The 24,626-nt window shown below is 39.9% G+C and overlaps 1 protein-coding gene across 3 annotated transcripts in view; it reads left to right on the top strand.

The window, feature by feature from the left end:
• The window catches only part of LOC133498198 (carbohydrate sulfotransferase 8-like), a 213,942-nt gene that overhangs the window by 51,588 nt on the left and 137,728 nt on the right, over nucleotides 1-24,626 (top strand). For all 3 annotated transcript variants that reach the window (XM_061814749.1, XM_061814747.1, XM_061814748.1), the window contains one exon: nucleotides 11,031-11,194. In XM_061814749.1, coding sequence (XP_061670733.1) covers nucleotides 11,035-11,194 — 160 coding nt within the window. In that variant the 5' untranslated portion in view covers nucleotides 11,031-11,034. The remainder of the gene's footprint in view (nucleotides 1-11,030; nucleotides 11,195-24,626) is intronic.

The following is a 24,626-nucleotide window of genomic DNA, read 5'->3' as shown; positions in this document are numbered from 1 at the left end:
TTGAAGAAGAAAACCTTCCAGCTGTATTAGTTATGTTGACATAATTTTTGACCTACGCATAATTTCAGTTTGTTGCAATGCACAGTTTCATGTGGACACACAAATGCTGCAAAGAATGTAGACTCACCATTGAAGGTTGTGTTTTTTTGAGGGGGGGGGGGATCGACACTTGTCTTTATAACTTTCAATTCATCCTGAGAAATCCTATTCAGCTAAATTGCAAACTGATGACTAATGAAGTTGCATTTTTGGTCGGCTGTGGCCATCCATCTATGAACTACTATACAATGTACAAATGACAGCTATAATAAACTTCCCTCTTGAGGGACTTGGACTGGCCGCGTTGACTGAAACATCTCGAAATGAATGGAGGTCAGCTGGATGTGTATATAATTTGCATTATAGACAAAATGGTTCAGGATTTATCGCTGCTGGCTTCATGAATTATTGCTGAGGAAGCGGCTATTAATGCGCCCTCAAACCTTGAGGGACGCCACACTTTTTGACTGTCTTGCCAGGGGTAAATAGCCCATTTGTTTCTTTTATGTTGATTGTGATCTATTGGGACCGCCAGCACCGAATTGTAAAAGCTGGGATCTACTTTCATGTAGTGTACGATGTCACAGCTGCTGGAGTTCAGAGAAAATCCAGTGCAACCAGAATCAGTTTTTGTTTCTTTCTAAGTTCAATAAGGCTCGGAAAGACTGTCAGACCTTGTATTTGAATTATTTGTAGACTTTAGGCTGATTTTATCGGCCTGATCCGTTACTTTCCTGAACTTCTGCTCTGGAATTCTACCAAGTATTCTAGAAAGATGGGCTATGCTAAATTAGAAGCTTTTTTTGCTTACGTCATCGAATGTGGGCAGAACACATGGCATCAAAGTTTGAGCTGTGCAAAAATGGCATCCAAACTCCAAGGGAAGCTAAGTGCCACGTATCTTATGCAACACATTTTTTTGTGACCAAATATGGATGGTTCTCATGAGTATTGCACTGTAATTAATGATTAAACAAGCATTTTTGTTTGTTTTATTAAGATCAGACAAAGCTCTGAGGGGGAAATATTGAAGTCAGCAAGAAGCCTCTTCTATTAGTTTTCTGGTTTGCAGAATCTGCAAGCAAAAACTATTGTTACTTGACAATGCAGTACATGGGCCTAATTCGGCTGTAGTCATTGGCATCAAAGGTCCAATCTGATACATGTGTGCTTTTGACACAATCGTGCTATCGCCACTTCTTTTATGATTTCACGAGAACACAAAGAATGTGGACATGATTAGAAAGAAATGTGACATGCAAGATAACACTTTAAAAGTTTCAGGGGAGACAGGACTTGGTGTCGGGCTCTGTAACAACCGACTCAAGTCAAATGGTGGAGTGAAGAGTTTAACGCAAACGTGGTGACTCAGCATTTAGCTATTATGCTGCAAAAAAAATGGAATGAGTTGCTAACAGAGGTGACATCACCCGCAAGTGTGAATGTTTTCAGATCCAGATTAAAAACTTTTTTTCCTCATGCTTTTAGAGTACTTCCACTTTTCTCCCAGCCTATCCCAGCAATAAACAGGCAAGAGGTGGGGTACACCCTGAACTGGTTGCCAGCCATTCGCAGACCACATAGAGGCAAGACGACAGTCACACGCACATCACACCTCAGGGCAATTAAGTCTTCAATGAATGCATGTTTTTGGGATGTGGAAGGAAACCGGAGTGATCAGAGAAAACAAACAGGCACGGGGAGAACATGCAAACTCCACACAGGCGGCTCCACTATTGCATCCCGGTCCTCAGAACAGTCAGGCCACCGCTCTAACTAGTTGCGCCACCGTTGCTTTAATTGTACTTTTATTTTCAAATGTTTTTAATTTTGTATTTTAATTTGTTTCATCATGTAAAGCACATTGAGTTACCTTGTGTATGAAATACGCTATCGAAATAAATTTGCTTTGCTTTGTTAATCACGTAATGTTGTGTCGGGTCAACGCCGAAGTCCCTGCCGCTTAAAATCCTGCCCTTGGGCAATTTTACACTTTGTCACTCAGGTGTGATGTGCCGGTGTTAATTGCACGCTGATTGAATGCATCTGCTTGGGGAGAATTAGCGTTCACTTTAATTACATTACAATCACATTGATGGTACTTGGGAGTTTGTCTCAGGGTGCAACGCTTCGTTGAGCTGGAATCACACAATCAAGAATTAGCAAACAACTTTTTATAATTAGGCTATAGTTTAAACAAGGTGATGTAGCCATCCCTCACAGTTGGAAGGTTCAAAGTTCAAATCTCTGCATGAAGTTTGTACTTGTACTCCAGCTTCCTGTAACATTCCCAAGACACGGCTTTCGATTCACAGGGGAGACTAAATTGTCCACAGCTGTGAATGTGAGTGTCAAAACTTGTTTGTGTGCTACAAATGGTTGGCAACCAATCAATTGTGTACCCCATTTCTTTCACCAAAAATCAGCTGTGATGGGCTCCAGCTCACCCATGACCCTGTTGTGGGTTTGTGGTATCAAAAATGGATGGATGGACGGATAGCTGGATGAATAATTTATGTATTTACTGTATCAACATTGAAATGTCTGTAATTCTGAATGTATTTAAGTTAAAAGGAGAAACAAATGCAAGCAACAGACAGCAAGTGTCAGTAAACTTGATCATTATGAACAATCAGTGGTCCTGCTATAAGGTACAACTAATGATATGAGTTGGTCCAATAAATTCAACGCAGTTCTACGAACGGTGTCAGAAAATTTAGCTATTGATGGTACATATGGACTGTGTACAAACCCAAGCTGAACTGCATTTGAAGAATAGATAGACGTACATCCATACATGCAGTACATACATAGTACAGACGGTGCTTTACAAAGTAAAAGCAGATGTTTGCAAATGTCTTAAATTAATTAAAGAAAAGATAATCAGTCTGCTTCCTGCTAAAACCTACCCGTCTAGTGAAATCAAAAAGGAAATATATTTAAGTGCTTCTTTTGTGACTATGAACACATTCATTGATAATTGCAATGGAACTAAAAACATCCAACCTAAAGAACAAGATTCTCCAGAAAAATTTACACAAGACAATTAAAAAAAAAAATGACTAAACTATATAGTTACAGCTAAAATCTTTTCAGGAAAGTACATCAGCAAAAAATATCCTCTTTTTAGGATTGTGCAACATCAACAGGTTGTCTTTTTTTGTGAAAGTTTTTTTTTATTTAAAGCTTTTTAGGAAAGACGACAACAAATAAGTGCAACGTAAACAATTTGTCTTCATTTTAGGGAATTGTAGCATCACGAGTTTGTCTTTTTTGTTGGAAGTTTAACATCAACAGTTTGTCTTTTATTTAGAAAAGTGAAATCTTCATTTTCAGAAAGCCTTTCTGATTTTTAAGAAATGAATGAATCATGAGTTAAAGGCATTCGCTGTAGGGTTAGGGTAAGATAATCGCATAGCCATGTTGCAGTTTTCAAAATTTGACAAAATGCAAACGCATATTGCTACCCATGACGTCCACTTACCAAAAGCTGAGCTGTAGTGTGTTTGTTTACAGACCAGTACACAGATATCCTAACCCCAATCTAATACATCCCATGTGGTAATGCCTCTGTTCCATACTGAAAAATCTGAATCCAGAAGCATCTACCGTTATATCCCCAGTGTGTAAATAGCTCTACATACAGTACAGTAAGTCATTAAAGTATGACGCCAACTCAAAATGCTTGAGATGAGCTTGCTTATTCAAAGCCTTTGAGTATTGTCACCTCGGCCTAGTTTCTCCACTGCAATGCACTTAGTCACTCATTAAATGTTCATCTTTAGCGGAACACATCCTGTGGATTATTCAAGCATCTGCTCAAAACCTTGACCTGCTTGGAATTCACCGCCTGGACTGCGAAGGAATCAATAGTACCCTGCTGAGCCAACTCAATTTCACTTTGTTGTTATCATTTGTTGAATTCAGTGACGCAAGGCTTGGAACTGCGAACACAAAACTTTTATTCACGGCCATGGACTACAAAGAAGTTCTTAATGCTTAATTCAGTGTTGCCTTTCATTACATCTACAGCAAATTTGGTGTCCGCAAGTCTCAATAACAGGTTAGATGGACATTCTAGCAATGATCCCTTATCAAATGTCTTCATCAGTAATTATCGTGTGGTTATCTTTTTATTCCCATTAGTTGGCAACTGGCAAAATCATTTAGTATTAATCATACATGGTACATATGCATTACTGAGCGTGCCATGGACTTTTTTTTAGGCGGTGAATTATTTCTGCTTGTTGTTTATTTCTATTGTGCATGATGACAGTTTATCATGAATAATTTGGCAAGAAGGTGACAAGTACATTATGCTTTTGCCTACGCATGTCCCAACGCCTTTGACTCTGGATTATTTTTCGGCACGTTATTTTTATTTTAACTGTCACATGTGGATAGTCATCATGAGTAACAGGCAAGACGTTGCATGCCCAAATGCACCCCTGTTCTTGTTTTATGTACTTACTTACTTGCAGTACTTTGCCCACACTTCTGTCTATGCATGACCCATGTTGTAGGATATTTTTTTGACTGTGGGTTATTTTCAGTGCTTGTGCGATGTCATAGTCATGTCAAGAAAATGCAAAATGATGTTAATCATGACATACTTTGGGGCTAAAGTTATTAAATTTCTAGCGGCATCCAAAATACAAGTATTTTTTTTTCATAGGTTAATAAAAAATTGTCAAGTTGGGCCTTTGATCACCGTGACGACTGCAGCAACGACTCACTGCCACCGATCAAGACAAATCAACGCCACTTTGAACATGAGCCTGCGCTTCCCTTGTCCTATTCTCAAGCATGTCGTCATTAATTAATAAGCCACGCCTGCAAGTGGCTTTCATCTCTTTTATGAGCTTGGTGCCGTTGTTTCCACCGACACTGGGAATAGAGCGGTAATGGAAATGATCCCAAAGTGCTGCGACACAGAGGGGAAGCAGTTGCCCCAACATGTTAAGTTTTGTGTTCTCAGCTACCAAATGTGCGTCATTTGCAGGCATCAAAATGCATTGGGAACATTAACATTGACAGTCCCTTTAACAAAAAAAAAAAATAGTATTAAAATAAACTTTGCCCAAAGTCTTTAGAGATTATCAGTAGCCATATAGACACGACTACAATCAAATGACTACTAAATCCAAACAAGGACCACGGTCTCCCAACTAATTATTACCCCTTATCACTGATTAATGTAGATATGAAGATTATTTTGAAAGCCCTTGCAGCGAGATTTATGAAGTTACACCTGTCAATAATCCACCGCAATCTTACAGGTTTCATTAAAAGGTCAAAGCGCCACAAATACCGTAATTTCCGGCCTACAAGCATTTTTTCACACGCTTTCAACCCTGCGGTTAATGCGGTGATGCGGCGCTAGCATTAGCGCGATGCTAGCGTTATCGCACCTGGTTATAAGCCTCTGTACACAGAAAGAGTTTAACGCTAGCGCTGCGGTAACACTATCTTATAACCAGGTGCGCTCTATAGGCCAGGAATTACGGTAAAATCACCGGTCTATTACATTTAATAAGCATGTCACATCTTAAAAACCGAAAAGCAATCACCATGTCACGTGACGCAGGGAAAGCTTTTGATAAAGTTAACTGGTCTTCCCTATTTGTAGTACAGTGTTCTCTCGTTTGACGCAGGGGTTACATTAGAGAAAATACCCACATTAAGTCAAATCCAGATTTTGAAATTAACAACATGCATCTTTATTTTAGCACTTGGGAACAATGTGGAATTGACCACCTAATGTACAACGCCCATTTAAAAATAATATTTTTACTACACGGTGTGAATTAATCCAAGAACTTCAAGTGAGGTGGAAACTTCCTTAAATGCAATAAATCCAAAACAGCAATTAAAAAAAACACTTAAAAGCAACCTTCAGCCACTAGAGTTTAAGCAAGTATGGAGCTTTTTCCACAATGGAAACAAACAAAAAAAAATCTAAAGTTTAGCAATAAATCTTATGTTCAAAATCAATGCTCTTGCCAATCACTAAATGAGAAAAATACCTTTCTATATCTGCTGACCATAATTACTGAATGTAGCTATGTAAAAATACGTTTAGGATGACCAAAAAAAACAAAAAAAAATCACGTTTACGTCTTATACAATTTAAAGTGCTCCATAGAACATGTTACTCAATACAGTATGCATAAAATTGCCTTCTCTTCATCTAGTGTATGCACACGATGGACTCAAAATGTTCCAGGCAGCTATTTTCATCCTATAATGTAATGCACACCAACTCAGTGCTTTGGGACTTTGGTCACGCAGAAACAGAGTGGTAGGGTTGCGGGGGAGTTTTTTTGGGCCCCTGGAGCCTCTTGTGGGTGACTGATTTCGGAGAGTCGAGGGGGGCTGGTGGACCACCTTTGGGTTCAATTGGTGTAGTTGTGCCCCCTCCACCTCCTCTGAAGACCCAGGTTGAACTCCGGCCTCGCCTGTGTGGATTTAGCATGTTCTCCCCGTGCCTGCGTGGGTCTTTTCCTAGGTGCCTCGGTTTCCTCCCACATCCCAAAAACAGGCATTAATTGGAGACTCTAAAGTGCCCCAAGGTGTGATTGTGAGTGTGACTGTTGTTTGTCTCTGTGTACCCTGTGATTGGCTGGCACCCAGTTCAGGGTGTACCTTGCCTCTTACTCGAAGATAGCTTGGATAGGCTCCAGCACTCCCATGAGCCTTTTGAGGATAAGCGGCTCAGAAAATGGATGGATCTAAATAGTACACACACACATTCCACATGCTAGCAACCGTCCTTAGTCGGGAAATCCTATAATTGGAGGACAGGTGACTCATGCTAGACAACCAAATTCTGGATAACTTTATAGCCATAACCTACCCCCCTAAAAAAAAAAAAAAAACAGATTGTGAAAAAGTTAAACTACGAAGTGGTCGTTTCACATCTGAGTAGGCTAGTTCTCAAATGTTAAATATTTTCAGCAATTATTTAGGCAAATATTTACAAATGATGCCATTAGAAAACAAACATCTGAATTTGCTTGAGGTCTCTGACAAACGTCCCAAGTTTATGAAAAGAAAAAAAGATTATCAGCATTTGTGGCTTAAAACGTTTTGAGACTTGTTATAACCGCATCTGTACTGTCGATGATAGCCTCCCTTCCCCTGCTTTATTTCAATACCTCTTTATTTTGTTGTTCAGTCACCTTAACTGCCACCATTTTATGTTGCTCATTTAATGGCTGAAGTATGTCACACCTGCAATTGGACACCCATTGAATATTAAAAGTGTTTCTTTTTTTGTTGTTTTTTTAGAACAGGATGCTGCGTGACAGTCGTGTTCTTTACACGTCATGGAAACGGTGCGTTAGATATCGCGCTTGAGTAGTCACACACATTTGCATATTCATAGCGGGAAGACAGCCAGTGTGTGTACTCCTGTCGGTCCAGCTGGAATAACATTCAAACGCCTCAACTTTTATTTATTTTTTAGGGTGGGGGATTTCATTTTTTGAAGGTGGCAGCTAAGATTTATCCCAGTTCATGGATTATTGCTCTCACATTAAATAGACTAAGAGCTGTTTTATTTTATTCATATTTTATTATAGCCAGTTTAAACAAATACTAGGCAGTTGGAGGACAGAGAAGCTGCGGTTGTTCAGCTCGGAGAGGCATTTTTTTTCCCTCCAGCTAAAGAGGTTCTTTGCTATTCTCAAATTGTGGAACACCTGCATAATAAAAATAAATGCACACTGTCTTGTAGTTTTGAAAATGAACTGATAGCCAATTACTGCAGTATATACGAAGCAAAGCTATAGTTTTTCACAGAGGCAAACAAAAAATGACACTCGTGGAAAATGGGAAAATCAACACAAAAAATAGCGTAGTGCACATTTGCGTAAAATTTTAAGATGACCTAAAATGCACAATGTTTATAGGTAAACTTAATTTGACCATGCATCCATTTTCCTCCACTCATCTGAGCTCATATTTATATGTATTAATTTGTTCATATCTAATATAATTATTTATATTTCTCTGGCCCTCCTTTTTAAAAAGGAGGACTACCATCCCAATCTTCCAATCCAGAGACACTTTCCCCGATGTCCACACAATGTTGCAGAGGCGTGTAAACCAGGACAGCCCAAAACTTCCAGAGACTTTGGGAACTCTGGTTGTATCTCATCTACTCCTGAAGCCTTCCCACTATTGAGCTTTTTAAGCACCTCACTGACTTCAACCTCAGAGAAAGGGGTCTGCCTCAGAGCTTCCTCATTGAATGGCATGTTGGTGGAGTTGAGCTCTTCAAAATTATTCTCCCCACCGACTCACATTGTCCCGAGTCGAGTTGACACTACTCCCATTCCCGCAATACACACTGTTAATTGTGTAATCCTTTCCTCCTCCTGAGAGAGCCAATGGTGGACCAGAATTTCCACAAAGCCGTTCATAAATTGCTCTCCATGGCCTCACAAAACTCTTCCGATATCCGAGTGTTTGGCTCAGGAACCATCAAAGCTGGATTCTTCTTGGCCAGCTGGTACCCATCAGCTGTCTCAGGAGTTCTAGAGGACTCAAAAAACAGGACTCATTCTTCACCTTGACAGCATCACTCACTCCTGGTGCCCACCCACGGGTTTGGAGATTCCCGCCCTGACAGGCACAGACTACCTTATGGCCACTGCTCTGGTCTGTTGGCTCAGCAATGGAGGGGCGGAACATGGTCCACTGGGACTCAGTGTCCCCCCCCCCCCCCCCCCGAGACATGAGTGAAGTTCTGCCTTAGCCGGGAGTTAAAACTCCTTCTGACAGGGGATTCAGCCAGACGTTCCCAGAAGACCCTCACAATATGTTTGGGGCTTCCAGGTTGGACTGGCATCTTCCCCCACCTTTGGAGCAAACTCAACACCAGCTGATGGTGAGTTGACACCCCACTCCTCCGTTCACCCAAGTGTCCAAGACATCTAGCTGCATGGCCCATCCTCACAACATCCATCAACCTTCACTTTGGTCTTCCTCTCGCTCTTTGGCATGGCAGCTCCATCCTCAGCACCCTTCTACCAATGTACTCACTCTCTCACCTCGGTACATATCCAAACCATCGAAGTCTGCGCTCTGGAACCTTGTCTCCAAAACAACCAACTTTGGCCTTCCCTCTAATGATCTTATTTCAAATGTCATCCAACCTGCTCATTCCAAACAGAGAACCTCAACATCTTTAGTTCCACCACCTCCATCTCTGCTTCCTGTTGTCTCTTCAGTACCACTGTCTTTCATCTATACATTATGGCTTGCCGCACCACTGTCTTATAAACTTTGCCATCCATCCTAGCAGAGACTCTTCTGTCACACTGCACAGCAGACACCTTCTGCCAGCTGCTTCAACCTGCTCGGACCCATTTATTCATCACTTATTTATCGCACTCATTGCTCTGTATTGTTGACCCCGAGTATTTGAAGTCATTCATGCTCGCTATCTCTTCTCTCTGTGGCCTCACCATTCCCCCTCCACTCCTCTCACTCATACACATAGTGTATACTCTTACTTCGGCTAATCTTCATTCCTCTCGTTTCCAGTGCATGCCTCCACTCTTCTAGCTGTTCCTCAACCTGATCCCCGCTTTCACTGCAGATCACGTCATCTGTGAACATCATGGTCCAATGGGATTCGAGTCTAACCTCAGATGCCACCCTATCCATTACCACTTCAAACAGGAAGGGGCTGTGAGCTGATCCCTGATGCAGTAAACCTTCACCTTGAATTCTTCTGTTACAGCTACAGCACACCTAACCACTGTTCCGCTGCCCTCATACATCCTGGACTATTCTAACAAACTTCTATGCCACAGCAGACCTCGGCATGTAGTTCGGGAGTTATAGTTATTAATGTTGTAATTACTTGAAATGGACCTGTTATTTTTGGGTCCTTAGAGTATACTGTATATGTACTGTAAGTTTTGTTTTTTACCTTTTATGGACTTATTATTTTGGGATACTGATTCTGGTGGGCCCCAATGACCTGAGTCCAATAGCCTGGAGGCGTTTTTTCACATTTGCCCTGTCAAGAAAATATATCTAGAGTTCAACAAGGAGGTCCTCTACTTTCTGGAACGTTACTTTTGAACACATGGCATCAGAGAAGCTCAGTTAAGGGCGGTGTGCCATGCAATACCTGTGATAAATGCCCTGTTGCTCTTCAGCTTGCTGATGGCACCATTTTTGGCTCATGTCATCACTGAAGCTTCATCAGTTCCCAGAGCGACCCCCAGTCGTCCCTCACTTGATCCATGATGACGCTGATTGCTTTGCTTCTGTATGTGGTGTCTGCCTTCTCCGCTAGTTCGATGCCAGCACGTTTTAATTCACTTTTTTCCCTGGTGAATCCATCTAACATAAAGTAACTCCATTTTCACAACTGTTTCTTGAGGTTAGGGTTAGCTGGATTCACACTGAAGTTGTGCTTGTCGAGCTGTTTGCTGCAGATCCACTTCACTAATTGACTAGTCTAATTCAGCTGTGATTGGTGGTAATTGGTGATTTATGTAACCTCCATGATCAAAAATACAAGACGTTGACTTTGTGGGGGCTCACAGAGACAGGGCTGCCTCCTCAAAACTGGAAAATTTCATCAAAACTAAAAAACTGTGGTCTATGTGATGTGTTTATGAATGAGTGTGACCAGACACGTGGGCATTGTTTTAAATTGTTAAAAAAAACATTCCATGTTCCCTTTAAATTGTATGATTTGAATATTTGAAGGAGTTTACACCTGTGGGTCTTTTTTGTTTATGTTGCAGACTTTACATACTGTACCGTTTAAAGGTGATGAAAGCATTTTTGTGATTAATGGAGATCTCCCAGACCCCATCTGATCGTGCATGTTGTAATAATACATTTGCCCTAACCAAAAATACACAGTCATATGACTGTGCCATTTTTTTTGCACAAAAAAAAGTAGTCCCCCCCCTTTTTTTTTTAACATTTTCTGCTCTTTTTTATGTACATCCCTTCTCCAGAATCATGCCGTGGATGAAGTGGAGGATGACCCTGGACTCCCTGTGTGGACGGACAAGGAGGCTGAACTGCTTCTTCTGGATCATCCTGTTGTTTGCTGCCGGAAGTCTGTTTCTCTTCATCCAAAAGTTAGACCAGTCAGAAATGGTGCCCCGACAAGGAACTGGTGAGTTTTCCCTGAACAAAAACAAAACAAACATTGAGTGGAAATCTGGCAGGTGTTTGGGTTCCACGCGCCACAAATGCCACAGATTGTTAGTTCTGCTATTAAAACCTCTTATGTCTATCAGTGGATTATTCATCATTTGCTTGAGCATAGAAAACCATATAGAAACTGCCTCCTCCATATAGATAATAATAGGTACTATTAATAATACTATAGATATAATATTAATGAAAGTAGATATGGATAATAATGCTACAATCCCACAAAAACAACAAAAATATGATTAGCATTATTTTTCAATAGTAAATAAAACGTTTAATAAAAACTCTTAAATACATTACACAATGCAACTTTCTGAATTTTGCATTCAAAATCAACAAACTATATAATAATACTAAAAGTATTTGATTTTATTAATACACCAATAATATGAATGCATATATCACTGTAATATTAGTGATACAAAATTATTTTCAGCAAACTGATATTTTAATGTCAATACAACAATTTATAAAAAATTGGCAATCTGGAAATGTATATATAAAATAATCAAGTAATTATTCATTAACTGTTTTATTAATAAATAATATTGATCAAAAATGTTTTGACATTACATATACACATACACATATATTATTATTATTATTATTAAAATAATACAAATATTGTCATCATTTTAAACATAATTATATGCATAGATATATTTCAATGAAATTATTTTAATGAGAAGTCATATGTTTTAATGAAAGGCAATTAGCCCCCAATTACTTCAGTACTAAGAAGAATATAACCATTCTTTTTCAGAAAAAAAAAAACTGAAAACAATCATGCGTTCATGAGAAATTCAGACAATGCATGCACCCACACACACACACACACACACACACACACACACACGTCTACGCACACACACACAGGCGCACACTTAATCATGTGTTTGCATATTTGTTTTGTTTTTTTTTTGACATATGGTGTACTCAGCTGTAATATTGCCTGCTCGCCGAATCTTCTTTTTAATGTTCCATCCGGGTGTCTCTGAGGTGAGAGTTGCCATGGCAATAGAGGTAGTTCATACACGTCAAGCCTTTGTGCTCATGCGGGGACACCAGGTGCAGCTAGTATTAGGACTTTGAAGCCACAGTGAACAAAACAATACTGTGGTTTTGGAAATGTGGAACCAGTGATCTCACATTGATGTTGCAGCTGACCAGAAAAAATAAACAATAAAAACAAGTATGAAGTCTTGTATGGCCATTCACACACACACGCTACACACAAATGCAAAACATAACAGCCGCAAATTTTATTGCACCCATCATTAGCAAAACAGGTGTTATTCCTGGACGGTTCTTTTTGCGTACTCCGGGAGGAATATATGGAAATATCAAAATTTTAGCATGCCCAATGTGAGTCATCACCCCTGAGATGAATTGTAATAGCTCTTTTTGTTTCTTTAAATAATGCGTCTGAAAAGTGGTGCAAAGCAGCAGGCAAACGAGTGCTATGGTAAGCAAGCAATATGAGAGGCTGCAGGGCAAACTTTTCATCCCATGTAAGCATTTTTGAAATGCCAACAAAAATGATCACAACATATGTATTTTTCTACTCACCAATACAATTTGGGACTTTCTGAATATTCTTCCTGCTGACCTGAATCCAGTCACAAGAAGGAGTCATGACATATCACCGATGTCAATACTCCTTACTGCGTTCAGCTTTGTATTTCTGTGAGTCCAGTTCATTAATGCACTGTGACAATTGGTGCTGACCTCTCCCACAGCAGTTTTTCAAAGTTTTGATCTCTCAATTTTCAAATTAATTGCCATGGTGGATTGGCAGGCACATCCAGTTGCAAATATTAAAAATATAATTGCAGTCTCCACGACTTTAAAGGGAAATTCCGGTGGTTTGGATTTACATTGTATCCAATAGGTCATGTAATATGTACTGTATCTTGACAATGGAATGTTAATCCTCTCTCATTTAATGGTGCTTTGAGAAGATTTTTATTGAGAATTACGAATTTTGAGGGGCGCCGCCATTTTGGCGAGTCACATGACCTACATGCGCAGATGTGATGTATGAGGTGGCGCACCAAAGGTTCGATTAAATGGGACACCATTATGGCCATCGCTCATTTCTTGGATTTATCCTCATCTGATGAAGAAATGTCAGTATCGGTTGATCGGGAAGATGGAGGAATACTTCCATACAGATTTGAACCTGTGGCTGGAATTAATGTTGAATATTTGGATGGTTCTTCGGATGGGAATGATGCAGAGACCTTTGGTGTGGCACCTCATATGTTACATCCGCACATGTAGGTTATGTGAAGCACCAAAATGGCACCGCCCCTGAAAATTTGTAATTGTCGATCCAAAAATCTTCTCAAAACACTATTTAATGAGAGAGGATTAACATTACATTGTCAAGATACAGAACATATTACATGACCTATTGGATACATTGTTCATCCAACCCATCGTAATTTCCCTTTAACACCAGTCACAATTCATTTCTATAGTAGTTTGAAGACATGCATAATATAGGTGGCTCTTTTTCCAGGCTCACAATGTAAACAATTGTCCATTTACAATAGTGTATAGTGTTTTAAACATTCCATACACATAAACACATAATGCCAACATTTTGTACATTCACAAGCTGGAACACATTCACATTATTTTCCAATGAGTATCTTACACAGTACTATGTATGTACTTTGTCTGATCAGTTTTATCCATCTTCCTGTCTCGCATTGATCGGTTTGTTCTCTGCAAAGGAAATCTTGATGAAATAGCCCAGCGGGATGCCTGGGAACCAAAAAAAAAAAAACTGCTTCACCAGCGAGTCGGAGTGCATGGAACATGCTCGGTCGTGTGTCGACAGCACGCCTGCTCATTACGAATATCGGAGAGATGTCATAGTACTCTTTTCCACTCTGGATGAGAGCCTCTCAGCCCAAGTGCAATCTCTACGCCACTAATACGCCTGGGATAGTTGCATACTTTCAGATGCAGAAAAAACAATGATGGCCCACTTGTGAAACGAAACACATACATAGTAGGAAATGTGACAACCATTGTAAATATGGGACCCATTTGAACTTGTAGGAGAAAGACACTGTAGAAGAAGAGTGAGGCCGATGTTGTGACTTGTCAGGGCAACAGAGTTTCATCCATCCATTTTTTTTTTGTGGGGTAGGTGTATTTGGAGCCAGAGGCTTGTTACATCCTGTACCGGGCACCAACCAGTCGCACAGAACATTTAGATAACCAAGCATCCACAGTTATATTCACACCTAAGGACAATTTAGAGTCGAGATGTACCTAAAAGGCTTGTTTTTGCAATGTGTAGAGAAGGCAGGGTACTTGGAGAGACTCCACAACCACAGGCAGAACATGCGAACTCCATCCAGAAAAGACCAGACTGTGAGGCCGATATGCTAAGCATTAATCCACAGTGTTTTCAAAACACAATTCCATTTCTTCTTCTTTTTTTTTTTCATTCTTTGTAATCACGCATGAACCATTTGTCTGCCATAAGAGCTTCAAATTTCAAACAAGTGGACAAAATATGTTCCTCTTTGAAGGAGCCCTACAAATTCCTTTCCTTTATTTCAGGCATTGTTTTGTGAGAGTTTTTTTTTGGGTGAGTCTATTCATAATAGACATTTCTGCCAACTATCACGTTGTTAAATGATGCTTGGTTTGAATTTAATTCCGGGAGTGCTACAATTTTTCTGCAAAAGGTCAGCAAACTTTGCATGCATGCTCCACACAGACAAAAACTCACAATTTTCACAATCTCGTGTTGCACTTTTATGTTGTAGTTTTTCAATGTAGTTTACCTTTTGACATGGCTTCCCTGAGACTTTTTTTGTGCATGTTTGTGCAAATTTCATGTTGCTAACATGGCTTCAGAGACAAAGTTTTCAGAAAGGTGCTACCAAGCCACTCTTAGGTTCTATGAGTCATGTATATTTGGATCCAATTTTTAATCGTTGGAAAATGCTGGGAAGTGCAAATCCAGCTTTCTTTGCACGCCTACTGCAGGGGAGTGCTTTTTTTTTGTCCTTCCTTCCAGCGTACGTTTTAATGCATGATGCTGATGTGATGCGTGTGTGGTGCGTTGGCAAAATCCAAAAAACAGCTACAGGCAAACGACAGCGCTTGTTCACATAAATATGAACTTTATCAGGTACACTTTTTTTTTTTACAGTGATCACAAGAACATTCATGTATTTTGTTATGATGACTTCGACTATTTATTTATTTAGCATTGAGCTCACAGAACAGGCTGTTAATGACCATCTGTCATCTGTGACTTCATTGAAAGATGTCACTATTTCTATATTTATTGCTTTGTGATACAGGTCTATCCTTATATAGTTGTATGACCAGAGCACTAAAACACATGGACACATATTTTTTTTTCAAACCCCACAGACTATATACGTATAAACAATAATACTCTATATTAGAACAAGGTAAATCCTATAACCTTACAAAGGTAACCTACATTCATGCCTGTCATGATTATTGCCCCATATCATGCACAGCTATTGTCTTTTAACAGGCCATGTGAGTAAAACGTTTGCTGTTAGGTTCGTTTATGTTCCTAAAAGGGAGTAAAATGCAGCCATTGTTTGATTAGATTCTAGATAAACGGGCAAATATATGTTACATTCATTTACATTATGTCGTAGTTACTAAAACAACGTTAAGTTCCATTCACATTTGGAAAGTGTGAGTTTAAACGTTTTACTGATGCTAACAAGCAATGGAAAAGGGTTTTCTTTCATTCTCAACCACTGAGTAAAATGTAGCTAAAGTGTGTTTATGTTCCTGTGACGTGAGTAAAATGTAGCTAAGGTTGGTTTACAGCAGTGAAAAGTGAATAAAACATTGGTCTGGGGCCAGGGCGTTTTAATTCAGCAAAAACCAAGCAATACATACCTAAGGTTTGTTTACGTTCTGGACTAGCAAGTGAAACAGCCAAGATTTATTCACATTATAAACAAGTAAAATGTAGCTAAGGCGCAATTCAATCTATTCGCAATATTTTGATGTTTGAGATCCAATCAATCTGCTTGAAAGCTTTTTTTTTTTTTTTTTTTTTTACCAGGGGTTGATCTGGAAAAGGTGACTTCATCAATAGACATATTTTGATGATGGAATGTCAAAATGTCATATACTGACACTTTGAATCTGCAACTGTGCCCACCATTGTAAGGTTGATGTGACAAAAATGACAAAAATTGTAGCCATTAATTTATTAACAATTATGATATCAACTGTCATGTGGAAATGTTGCAAATTTAGAAATTCAGTCATATTTGGACACATTTTTCTGAAAGTGGATTTGTATAGGTTGGCAGGTCTGAAAATAAGTATAGTTGTTTGAACGATTCATGAGACTGTAAATGGATGTATAGCGAAGAAGTCAGCTGAACACAGTCATCCACACTCTCACTTTAAAGGACAACTGGCGAGCATTTGCCTGGAGCCACTGTAATGTCGCTCGGCCCCCGATGAACAGTAAGCTCACTTAGAATACATCAGGTGTCTGCTTTTATCTGGTGCTCATAAATCTCCCCATGTCATCATCATCATCATCATCCATCACTTCATCTGTGCGCCACAACTTGTAGTGGGCCTCAGAAGAATAGTTGGAAGAACTGTATTTTACCTGCTTTCTTTCTCGAAGTAAATGTGCATTTTCCTCCAGAATGTCTTGAGAGTAAAACACACCAAGGTTACATTTAGGTTACTTTCACAACTGTTTTTTTCTTCTGGAAGTGAATAAAATGTAGTAAAGTTTTGTGTATTTCCAGCAAGCAAGGAAATGTGGCTAAGCTTTGTTTGCGTTCCCAGGGTGAGTAAAGTGTAGCTCAGGTTTGTTTAAATACCAGGCAAGTGAGCAAAACATAGCTCATGTTTGTTTGCAACTGCAAGAAGTGAGTCAAATGTAGTGAAGCTTTATGTTCGCAAGATCTTTGTGGAAGCCAGCCACTGCATAAAAGCATCGTTTTGTTCGATTTTACTCATTAGTAGAGTATGGCAATTGGATGTATGGGTATATGCCCCTGTTGTTTGTTTTAAAATCATGACTGATTATGAATGGGTAGGCCACAACATATTGGTCAAATGTGAGTTATACATGTATTATTTTTCTTAGTTTTAACTAATATTAAATAGTTGATTTTCTCCTCTCTGTAGCGAGGGGTTTCAACCTTTTCCGAGTCCTGACAACAGTGTCATTGAAAATAGGTCATGTTCAAATTGATCATGTTCATGCTTGGAGGTAGGTTGCACTGTATTCCATCCATTTTCTTTGCCGCTTATCCTCACAAGGGTTGCGGGGTGTGCTGGAGCCTATCCCAGCTGTCAACTTTAGGAGGCAGGGGACACCCTGAACTGGTTGCCAGCCAATGGCAGGGCACGCTGAGACAAACAGCTGCACTCACAATCACAACTAGGGGCAATTTCGAGTGTCCAATTGATGTTGCATGTTTTTGGGATGTGGGAGGAAACCAGAATGCCCAGAGAAAACCCACGCAGGCACAGGGAGAACATGCAATCTCCACACAGGCGGGTCCAGGATTGAACCTGGGACCTCAGAAGTGTGAGGCCAACGCTTTACCAGCTGATCCACTGTGCCGCACTGCACTGTATTTAAAATTTTCAAAATATATATGTCATTTAATAAAGAAGCTGCTTGAAAATAGCCTCAATATATCTCTGTCCACACCAAGCCCACTTGCAGCTGCATGGGCATATTATTTACAGCTCCGAGGTAAAATCTGATCCTTCCGCTAATCTCTTAAGCGTTGTCTGTTTGCATAGTCCAATTTAGCTGTCTCATAATGTAATTAAATTGTGCCGATGACCCTTGGAGCGATAGCCAGCTTGTATTTGAACATGCTCCAACTGTGGATTTTCACTGGGTGGAGGGGAGAGAAATTTCCACTCTTTCAAGTGTGTGCAAAGCTCCTTTAACAAAGCCTGGTTGTGTTGTGCTGGCACAATCCTCACTATTCCCTCCTGAGTGGGAAGATCATCGGAAAGCAATAGCGGGCCAACCAAGTCCATCACAAACCCCTTAAATACAACTCTCCCTCCTCACCCCCCCCCAAAAAAAAAAAAACAAAGAAGGTGGGTGCTGGGGGGGGGGGGATTCCGTCTCTTAAGCGTTTACAAGCTGAGTTGTTGGGAATCTTAAAGCATCTTGCTCAGCTTTTCAATAACATGTCATCTGTGGGTGTGGAGATATGACAGGAATGATTACAGCAGCTTTTATTTCATATAGAGGAAACTTGAGAGCTTCTGGGATGTAGAAGAAAACAACAACGGAAGAGCAGGCTTTTTTTTTTCCATGGGTATGAGGTGCCTGAATCGCTGTCTTTCCAGTGTCTCGCAGACCTGGGTCATGTCAATCGGATTTAGAATGTGGGGACTGCACCGAGGCGACCAGCAGGTCTCGGCGTTTTTCCATTAACATTAATGCCCGTGAGCTCTGCCATCGAAGCCTTGCAGCCATAATCTCATTTTCCCTTGGTGCCATCTGATCCCGCTTGGCAATGACTTCCATATGCCAGTCATACAATTGCATTCTCCTTTTTCTATAATTCCCAGTGCTCACTAAGAAACATCTATAAATGCATAGAAAACCACTATGTATCTCCCAGAATAACTACATTTTGATATATCATAAAATGAATTTACTCACAAAAGATATCCAATGGTCCGTAACAGTCTCACAGTAAAAGGTTCGCACCTTACGGAAAATGAACGAGTTTGCATCAAAGCACTTAATATTACTAGATGGCCTCTTCTTTTTATGACGGATGGTGTCATACATTTAAGCACTATATACAGCATATACATTTATAGTATTTGTCTTGGAGATACTGTAGGTCAGGGGTGCCGTTTTACGTCTCTTTTTTTTTTTTTTTTTTTTTTTTTTTTAGAATGACCAATGATGAAATAGAAGGACCAAGTCACAAAGATCTACTCAGTACAATAATGCAAAACATATTTACAAGTGTATATTGGGATTCTTTACGTGTAAATGTATGTGTACCTTGCATAACCGTATGAGCCAATATTGCACAAACCCAACATAATTAACCATAAATATTTTTTGTAACTATCTGAGTTCACGTTGATGATCACTAAACACCATACAAATGAAAATGCACAGGTGGGCTTTGTCACTCACGTCAGTGGATTCCAACTGCAGTGAGAAACACTCGCAATCTCCGATGTCCTTCCACACATCAGCCATGGCTTCACTGTGCCGTGTAACTGTACTCCTTCATGGTGGTGGCTTTTGCTGTTGAACTATATTGTGTGAAAAGTGACGGCTGTGCGGCCGCCAGTTGGGATTTTCGCTTGTTCACCTTTCTCATGATCAGCTTGCTTTTTGGTGGAATGTCTGTGTCGTATTTTCCATAAACAGTTTGAAAATCCCACTCCACATATCCCTTTTTTGGCATTACAATAGTACACTAGCAGATGAGGCAAACTCACTTCGAAAATGACATCGTGAAAAACTTCTCATTCTGGATGAAATTGATATGTTTTGTCTTCTTCTTTACTCCAGCATTCATACTCATGTTTGATCAGATTTCTTAAGCGAGGGCTTAATATAGGGGAGAAATCGCTGACTAGCGTGTTTTCCTGTACTGTGTCATTGTTTGCACTCGCGCGGTGGGCTAAAGGTCAGAAAATACAGCTGTTTTTTGTTTTTTTTTACCGGCACGACGTCGCGATCGACCCAAACTGCCTCGCGATGGACTCATTGACCACCACATGCTGTAGGTGGATTGATTGAAGACAAATTGCCCATATTTGAGGATGATTGTTTGTTTATAAGTTCCTTTCCGCTTCTCCTCACTAGGGTCGTTGGAGTGCTGAAATCTATCCCAGATATCTTCGGCCGTGAAGCGGGTTCCATCCCGAACTGGTCGCCAGCCAATAGCAGGGCATGTAAACAAACAACCATGTCTTTTTTATTTTCTTCATACACCACAGACCACTAGGAGTCCGCAAACCCCTGATTGAGAAGCACTGTCTTGAAATAAAATTCTGCTCCACTGTAAAACTGCTTCTCCCAGTTTGCTATTTCAGGTACAAGCCAAGCTTTCAAACTCCAGATGACATTTTTTGGCAATTACCGACATACTTAATGTGCATGGGAGCCATCTACTACCCCGGAAGTATTGTTCTTGTGTATGCTTTTTAAGTTTCTTTTTTAAAACCCGTGTGCCTTGTGTAACTGATGAGCTCAGAGCGTCAGGGGATGGGAACGACAGTTGAAAGGAAGTAAAAAGGGATAAACAAGAAATAAATTATGTATTCCTGTTGTATCTTTTATTCATTGTGTCTCCATTTTAAGAATAAGTCTTTCTACAAATGAGCCCGTCGTCTGTGTTGTTTGGGGTTGTCCGCCGGCAACATGGGACGGTGGTAAATCGGATGACGTAATGTAAGCAGAACATTGAAAATATGAAGTAAACAAAGCTGGAGTAGAAAAGCATTGCAAAAAGTTGTTGGTAGCCCACCAAGAAGGCATCTATGCTACTGCATAGTGCTTGTTTTTAGTGGGATGGGCTTTCAACTTGCCCTTTTAACATAACACCAAACTGGGTAACATTTGAACCAAAAAGGAAATAAAACAAAGTGATGCAGGAACTCACTGGGGATCCAACAGCAATGTGATGATTGTTTTTCTTTTTTTTTCCCCAATGAAAAATGTGTTTCAGTACCGTAATCATGAACGCCGCTCATCTTTCCTAGGCAATGAGGCTCGGGAGGCTCATCATGCACAAGGATGAGCATTTATTCTTACAGAATAACACATCAGATAAATATAAAGAAAGAAAATGGAGGCCACAATGACATTCAGAATCACATTGAATTAAGGCCAACAATTTAAAATTGCTTTCTTATCTGCTTGAGTTTTAATATCTGACTCTGTTTGTCAAAAGCAAAATACAACAATGGCTCACTAGTAGCGAACAAACTTACATATCTTGCAGTTCTGAAGTTTTGTGTTAGAATCGAGGTTGCATGGATCTTTTGTTCCCCAGGCTTCCTTCCACATTCTAAAACATTCAACACTGCTTTCGCTGTAGCGGCTGCGGTATTATATTCCAAAGTCTCCACATTGGACATAAAATTTCAGCCGATTTTGCTTACACATGCTGACATTACCTTACTCAGTGGTTTCTTCCTGCCCTCATTTTCCACTACAATACAATTGCTAAATTGTGCGTACGCTCAAGCATACATGACTAGAAAAGACATAAAAACTAACTTTGGCTTACCCTGTGGATGCTGAAGTTTTATATTCCATAATTTAGCTGCTTTGGCCCATTTACTTGCTGCCCTCTGTCTCCTTTCAAATGTAATTTTAGCATTTGTTGGGACTGTATTATATTCCAGAGTCTTGACTTGGACAGAATAGTTTTTTATACCGACACATAAATAAAGGAGACCCTAGTTATCCTCAATCGGTGTTGCTTGCTAGCACATCTCTTTCCGAGTGATGCGTTCAATGAGCTGTAGTTTCTGAGACCATCCCAAACTGAGGCAAATAGATCTGGGCTGAGCGGGTACTGTGATTGAGAAAAGTAGCAAAACTCTGCTGCAGTAGAAAGTATTTCCGCTTTCTTGGAAGTTGGCGCCCTTAGCAAAAGACTCTTTGTTCACTGAATTAATATCATCAGACAGCGTCGGCGTGTTGCATAAGGGTGTTTGATTCTTTTGCTAATGTCTCCCTCACACCGTCAGTAACCCACAGAAGACTGCATTGTGTGACAGTATGAAATGAACACTTCAGTGAATTCTCAGATTTGGGAACTTTTGAGGTCCACGGCCATGTTGTCCGGCAAGTCGGCCTTGTGGCATCGACAGGAAGATGTGCGAAGAATGAGTGGGAGAAGGAGAGCGAAAAGTTGCATAACCGCAGCTCCCACCAAGAAGACATCTTGCCACTCAAGAAACAAATGGCAACATTCAAGGTCTTGCTTGCATTTTCTCCTGCTCACTGAGGACAAATATGTGAGATTGAACATGCACTGCACACCGTGTTTGTCATCATCATCAAATGCTTCAATTAATGAATGTGTGATTTTGTCATAAAGAAATCCAAAGCGGAATTGTCATTATGTACACCTTAGACTAGGGTTCACCAACGCGGTGACCGTGGGCGCAAGGTTGCTCACGAGGTTCACTCAATCTGCCCGTGGGGCATGTTCTAAAAATAGCATGTCACAAATTGTCATTATTATAATTATCACTCTTATTATTTGTACTTTAAATTTTGAATCTGACTTGCTCTCATTAAATTGTTAAAATAATGTTATATAATATATATTTGTGTTTCAAATAAAATGCTGCTTCCTAAAGAAATATTTTGACTTTTTTTTCAGTTTAAAACCGTTCCCAGGTGTCATCAAAACATGAGTCTCACATTTTATTTTTCCCTTATACATATATAATTATTAATTATATATATACATTATAAAAGGGGGCAGCATGGTGGCACAGTTGTAAAGCATTGGCCTCACAGTTCTGAGGTCCAGGGTTCAACCCTGCCTCCCACCTGTGTGGAGTTTGGATGTTCTCCCTGTGCCTACGTGGGTTTTCTCCGGGCACTCTGGTTTCCTCCCACATCCCAAAAACATGCAACATTAACACTCTAAATTGCCCCAAGATGTTATTATGAGTGCGACTGTTATATGTCTTTGTGTGCCCTGCGATTGGCTGGCAACCAGTTCAGGGTGTACCCCGCCTCATGCCCGATGACAGTGATGATTAAAAATATATATAATATATATAAAAATATATATATGTATATAAAAATGAAATACATTTCAAATTTAGGGAGTGAAATGGCTAATTAAAGAAGCTAACTTAACTAATGCATATCCTTTTCAATAATTTGTATATTTTTATTTTTGACATTTTGGAATATTGGGCATTTTGAGCCAGCTGAAATTCTTTGAACCACTTATCCTCACCAGATTTGCGGCTGTGCTGGAGCATATCCCAACTGGGTTGGTGCAAGAGGAAGGGTCGCTAACTAATTGCAGGTCACATAAAAACAAACAGATTCACGTCCATATTTTTACGTAACGACCGTAAGACACATGGTTTTTCAACTCAGTCTCATCCTTGACAGACTCCACACATGAAAAAAAAAAAACAATTGAACAGTTTTTATGCTATTGTGCATGTTGTGCTCTGATAATTTCCAACCACAAAGATTCTTTTACGTTAGTGTCTTGTATGATCGCACACAGTGTCACAAAAAAAAAAAGAAGGAGACACTTCTGGGGATGTACCAATCTTTTCCAAGTGAGGAATGGAGGCGGAAGTAGTGTAGATTAAAAAGAAAGCTGCCCATATATTTAAATTCACTTCCATTCAATTCCATTTTCCAAGCCGCGTATCCCCATAAGGGTCGCAGGAATGTTGGAGCCTATCCTAGGTACCTTAGGGTGAAACGCAGAACAATTCATCCAAATCTGTCCAACTTTCCCGATTTGAAACATTTTGTCAGGGACATTTCCCTGTGATTGTCCCATTTGTTCATAAATTATGGCTTCAGTATTTTTCATTTTAATATTTGTATTACGTCAACCTAATCATGGTGGACGGAGTTGGACAAGGACATGTTGATGTGTATTGTCGTAGCTGGGATTTGAACTAGTACCCCTCGGTCACTGGACGACCTACTGTATCTGCTGATCTACACCCGCCCTTTATTAAACAGATTAATCAGATCTCAAATGTCAAAATTCAAAATTCAACACTATTTTGCAAATAAACAAAAAAAACAACAATGCTGATGGATAGTCTATGTATAGACAAAAATGGTGGTTACTATTTTGTGGAATGTCCTTCTTGGGGTCGGAAATCTGTTGAAATCATTCAACATTCCAAAAAAGTCCCCAATTTCAATGAGAACATTTTTCAGTGAATTGAGATTTTTGACAAATATACCTGATGGGACACGAACTTTATATTCAGTGGTTATGTAATACATTTGTTCAGTGCTGTATTGTACATATACAGTAATATAAACTATTGAACTATGTCAGTCTGAATGCATTGTGGTAATCTATGACTATGCGTTTATAGTTATTCTACTGTATGACATTGCAATGCCTATCCCACAGTTCATGTGTTTTACCAGGAAAAACGTTCAACCATTTAGCGTCGCTGTTGATTAAGAGCGATTCGAGGGCGGATGACCCGCAGTTTGCTAGTTTTGCGCCGCCATTCCCAAGCACCGGCGAAGTGATCATCAAATCACACCTGAATCCCTCCTGTCCCCTGGTGACACTCCATTCGCTAAATGGATATCATTGTGCATGGCCGAGGCTTCCATCACGGTAATCCCTCCACAAAGTGCGGGC

This window comes from Syngnathoides biaculeatus, chromosome 3 (genome assembly GCF_019802595.1).
Source record: "Syngnathoides biaculeatus isolate LvHL_M chromosome 3, ASM1980259v1, whole genome shotgun sequence".
In the NCBI taxonomy this organism is placed as follows: domain Eukaryota; kingdom Metazoa; phylum Chordata; class Actinopteri; order Syngnathiformes; family Syngnathidae; genus Syngnathoides; species Syngnathoides biaculeatus.
Note: the sequence above shows the minus strand (reverse complement) of the source record. Positions and strands in the feature narration are given on the sequence as shown.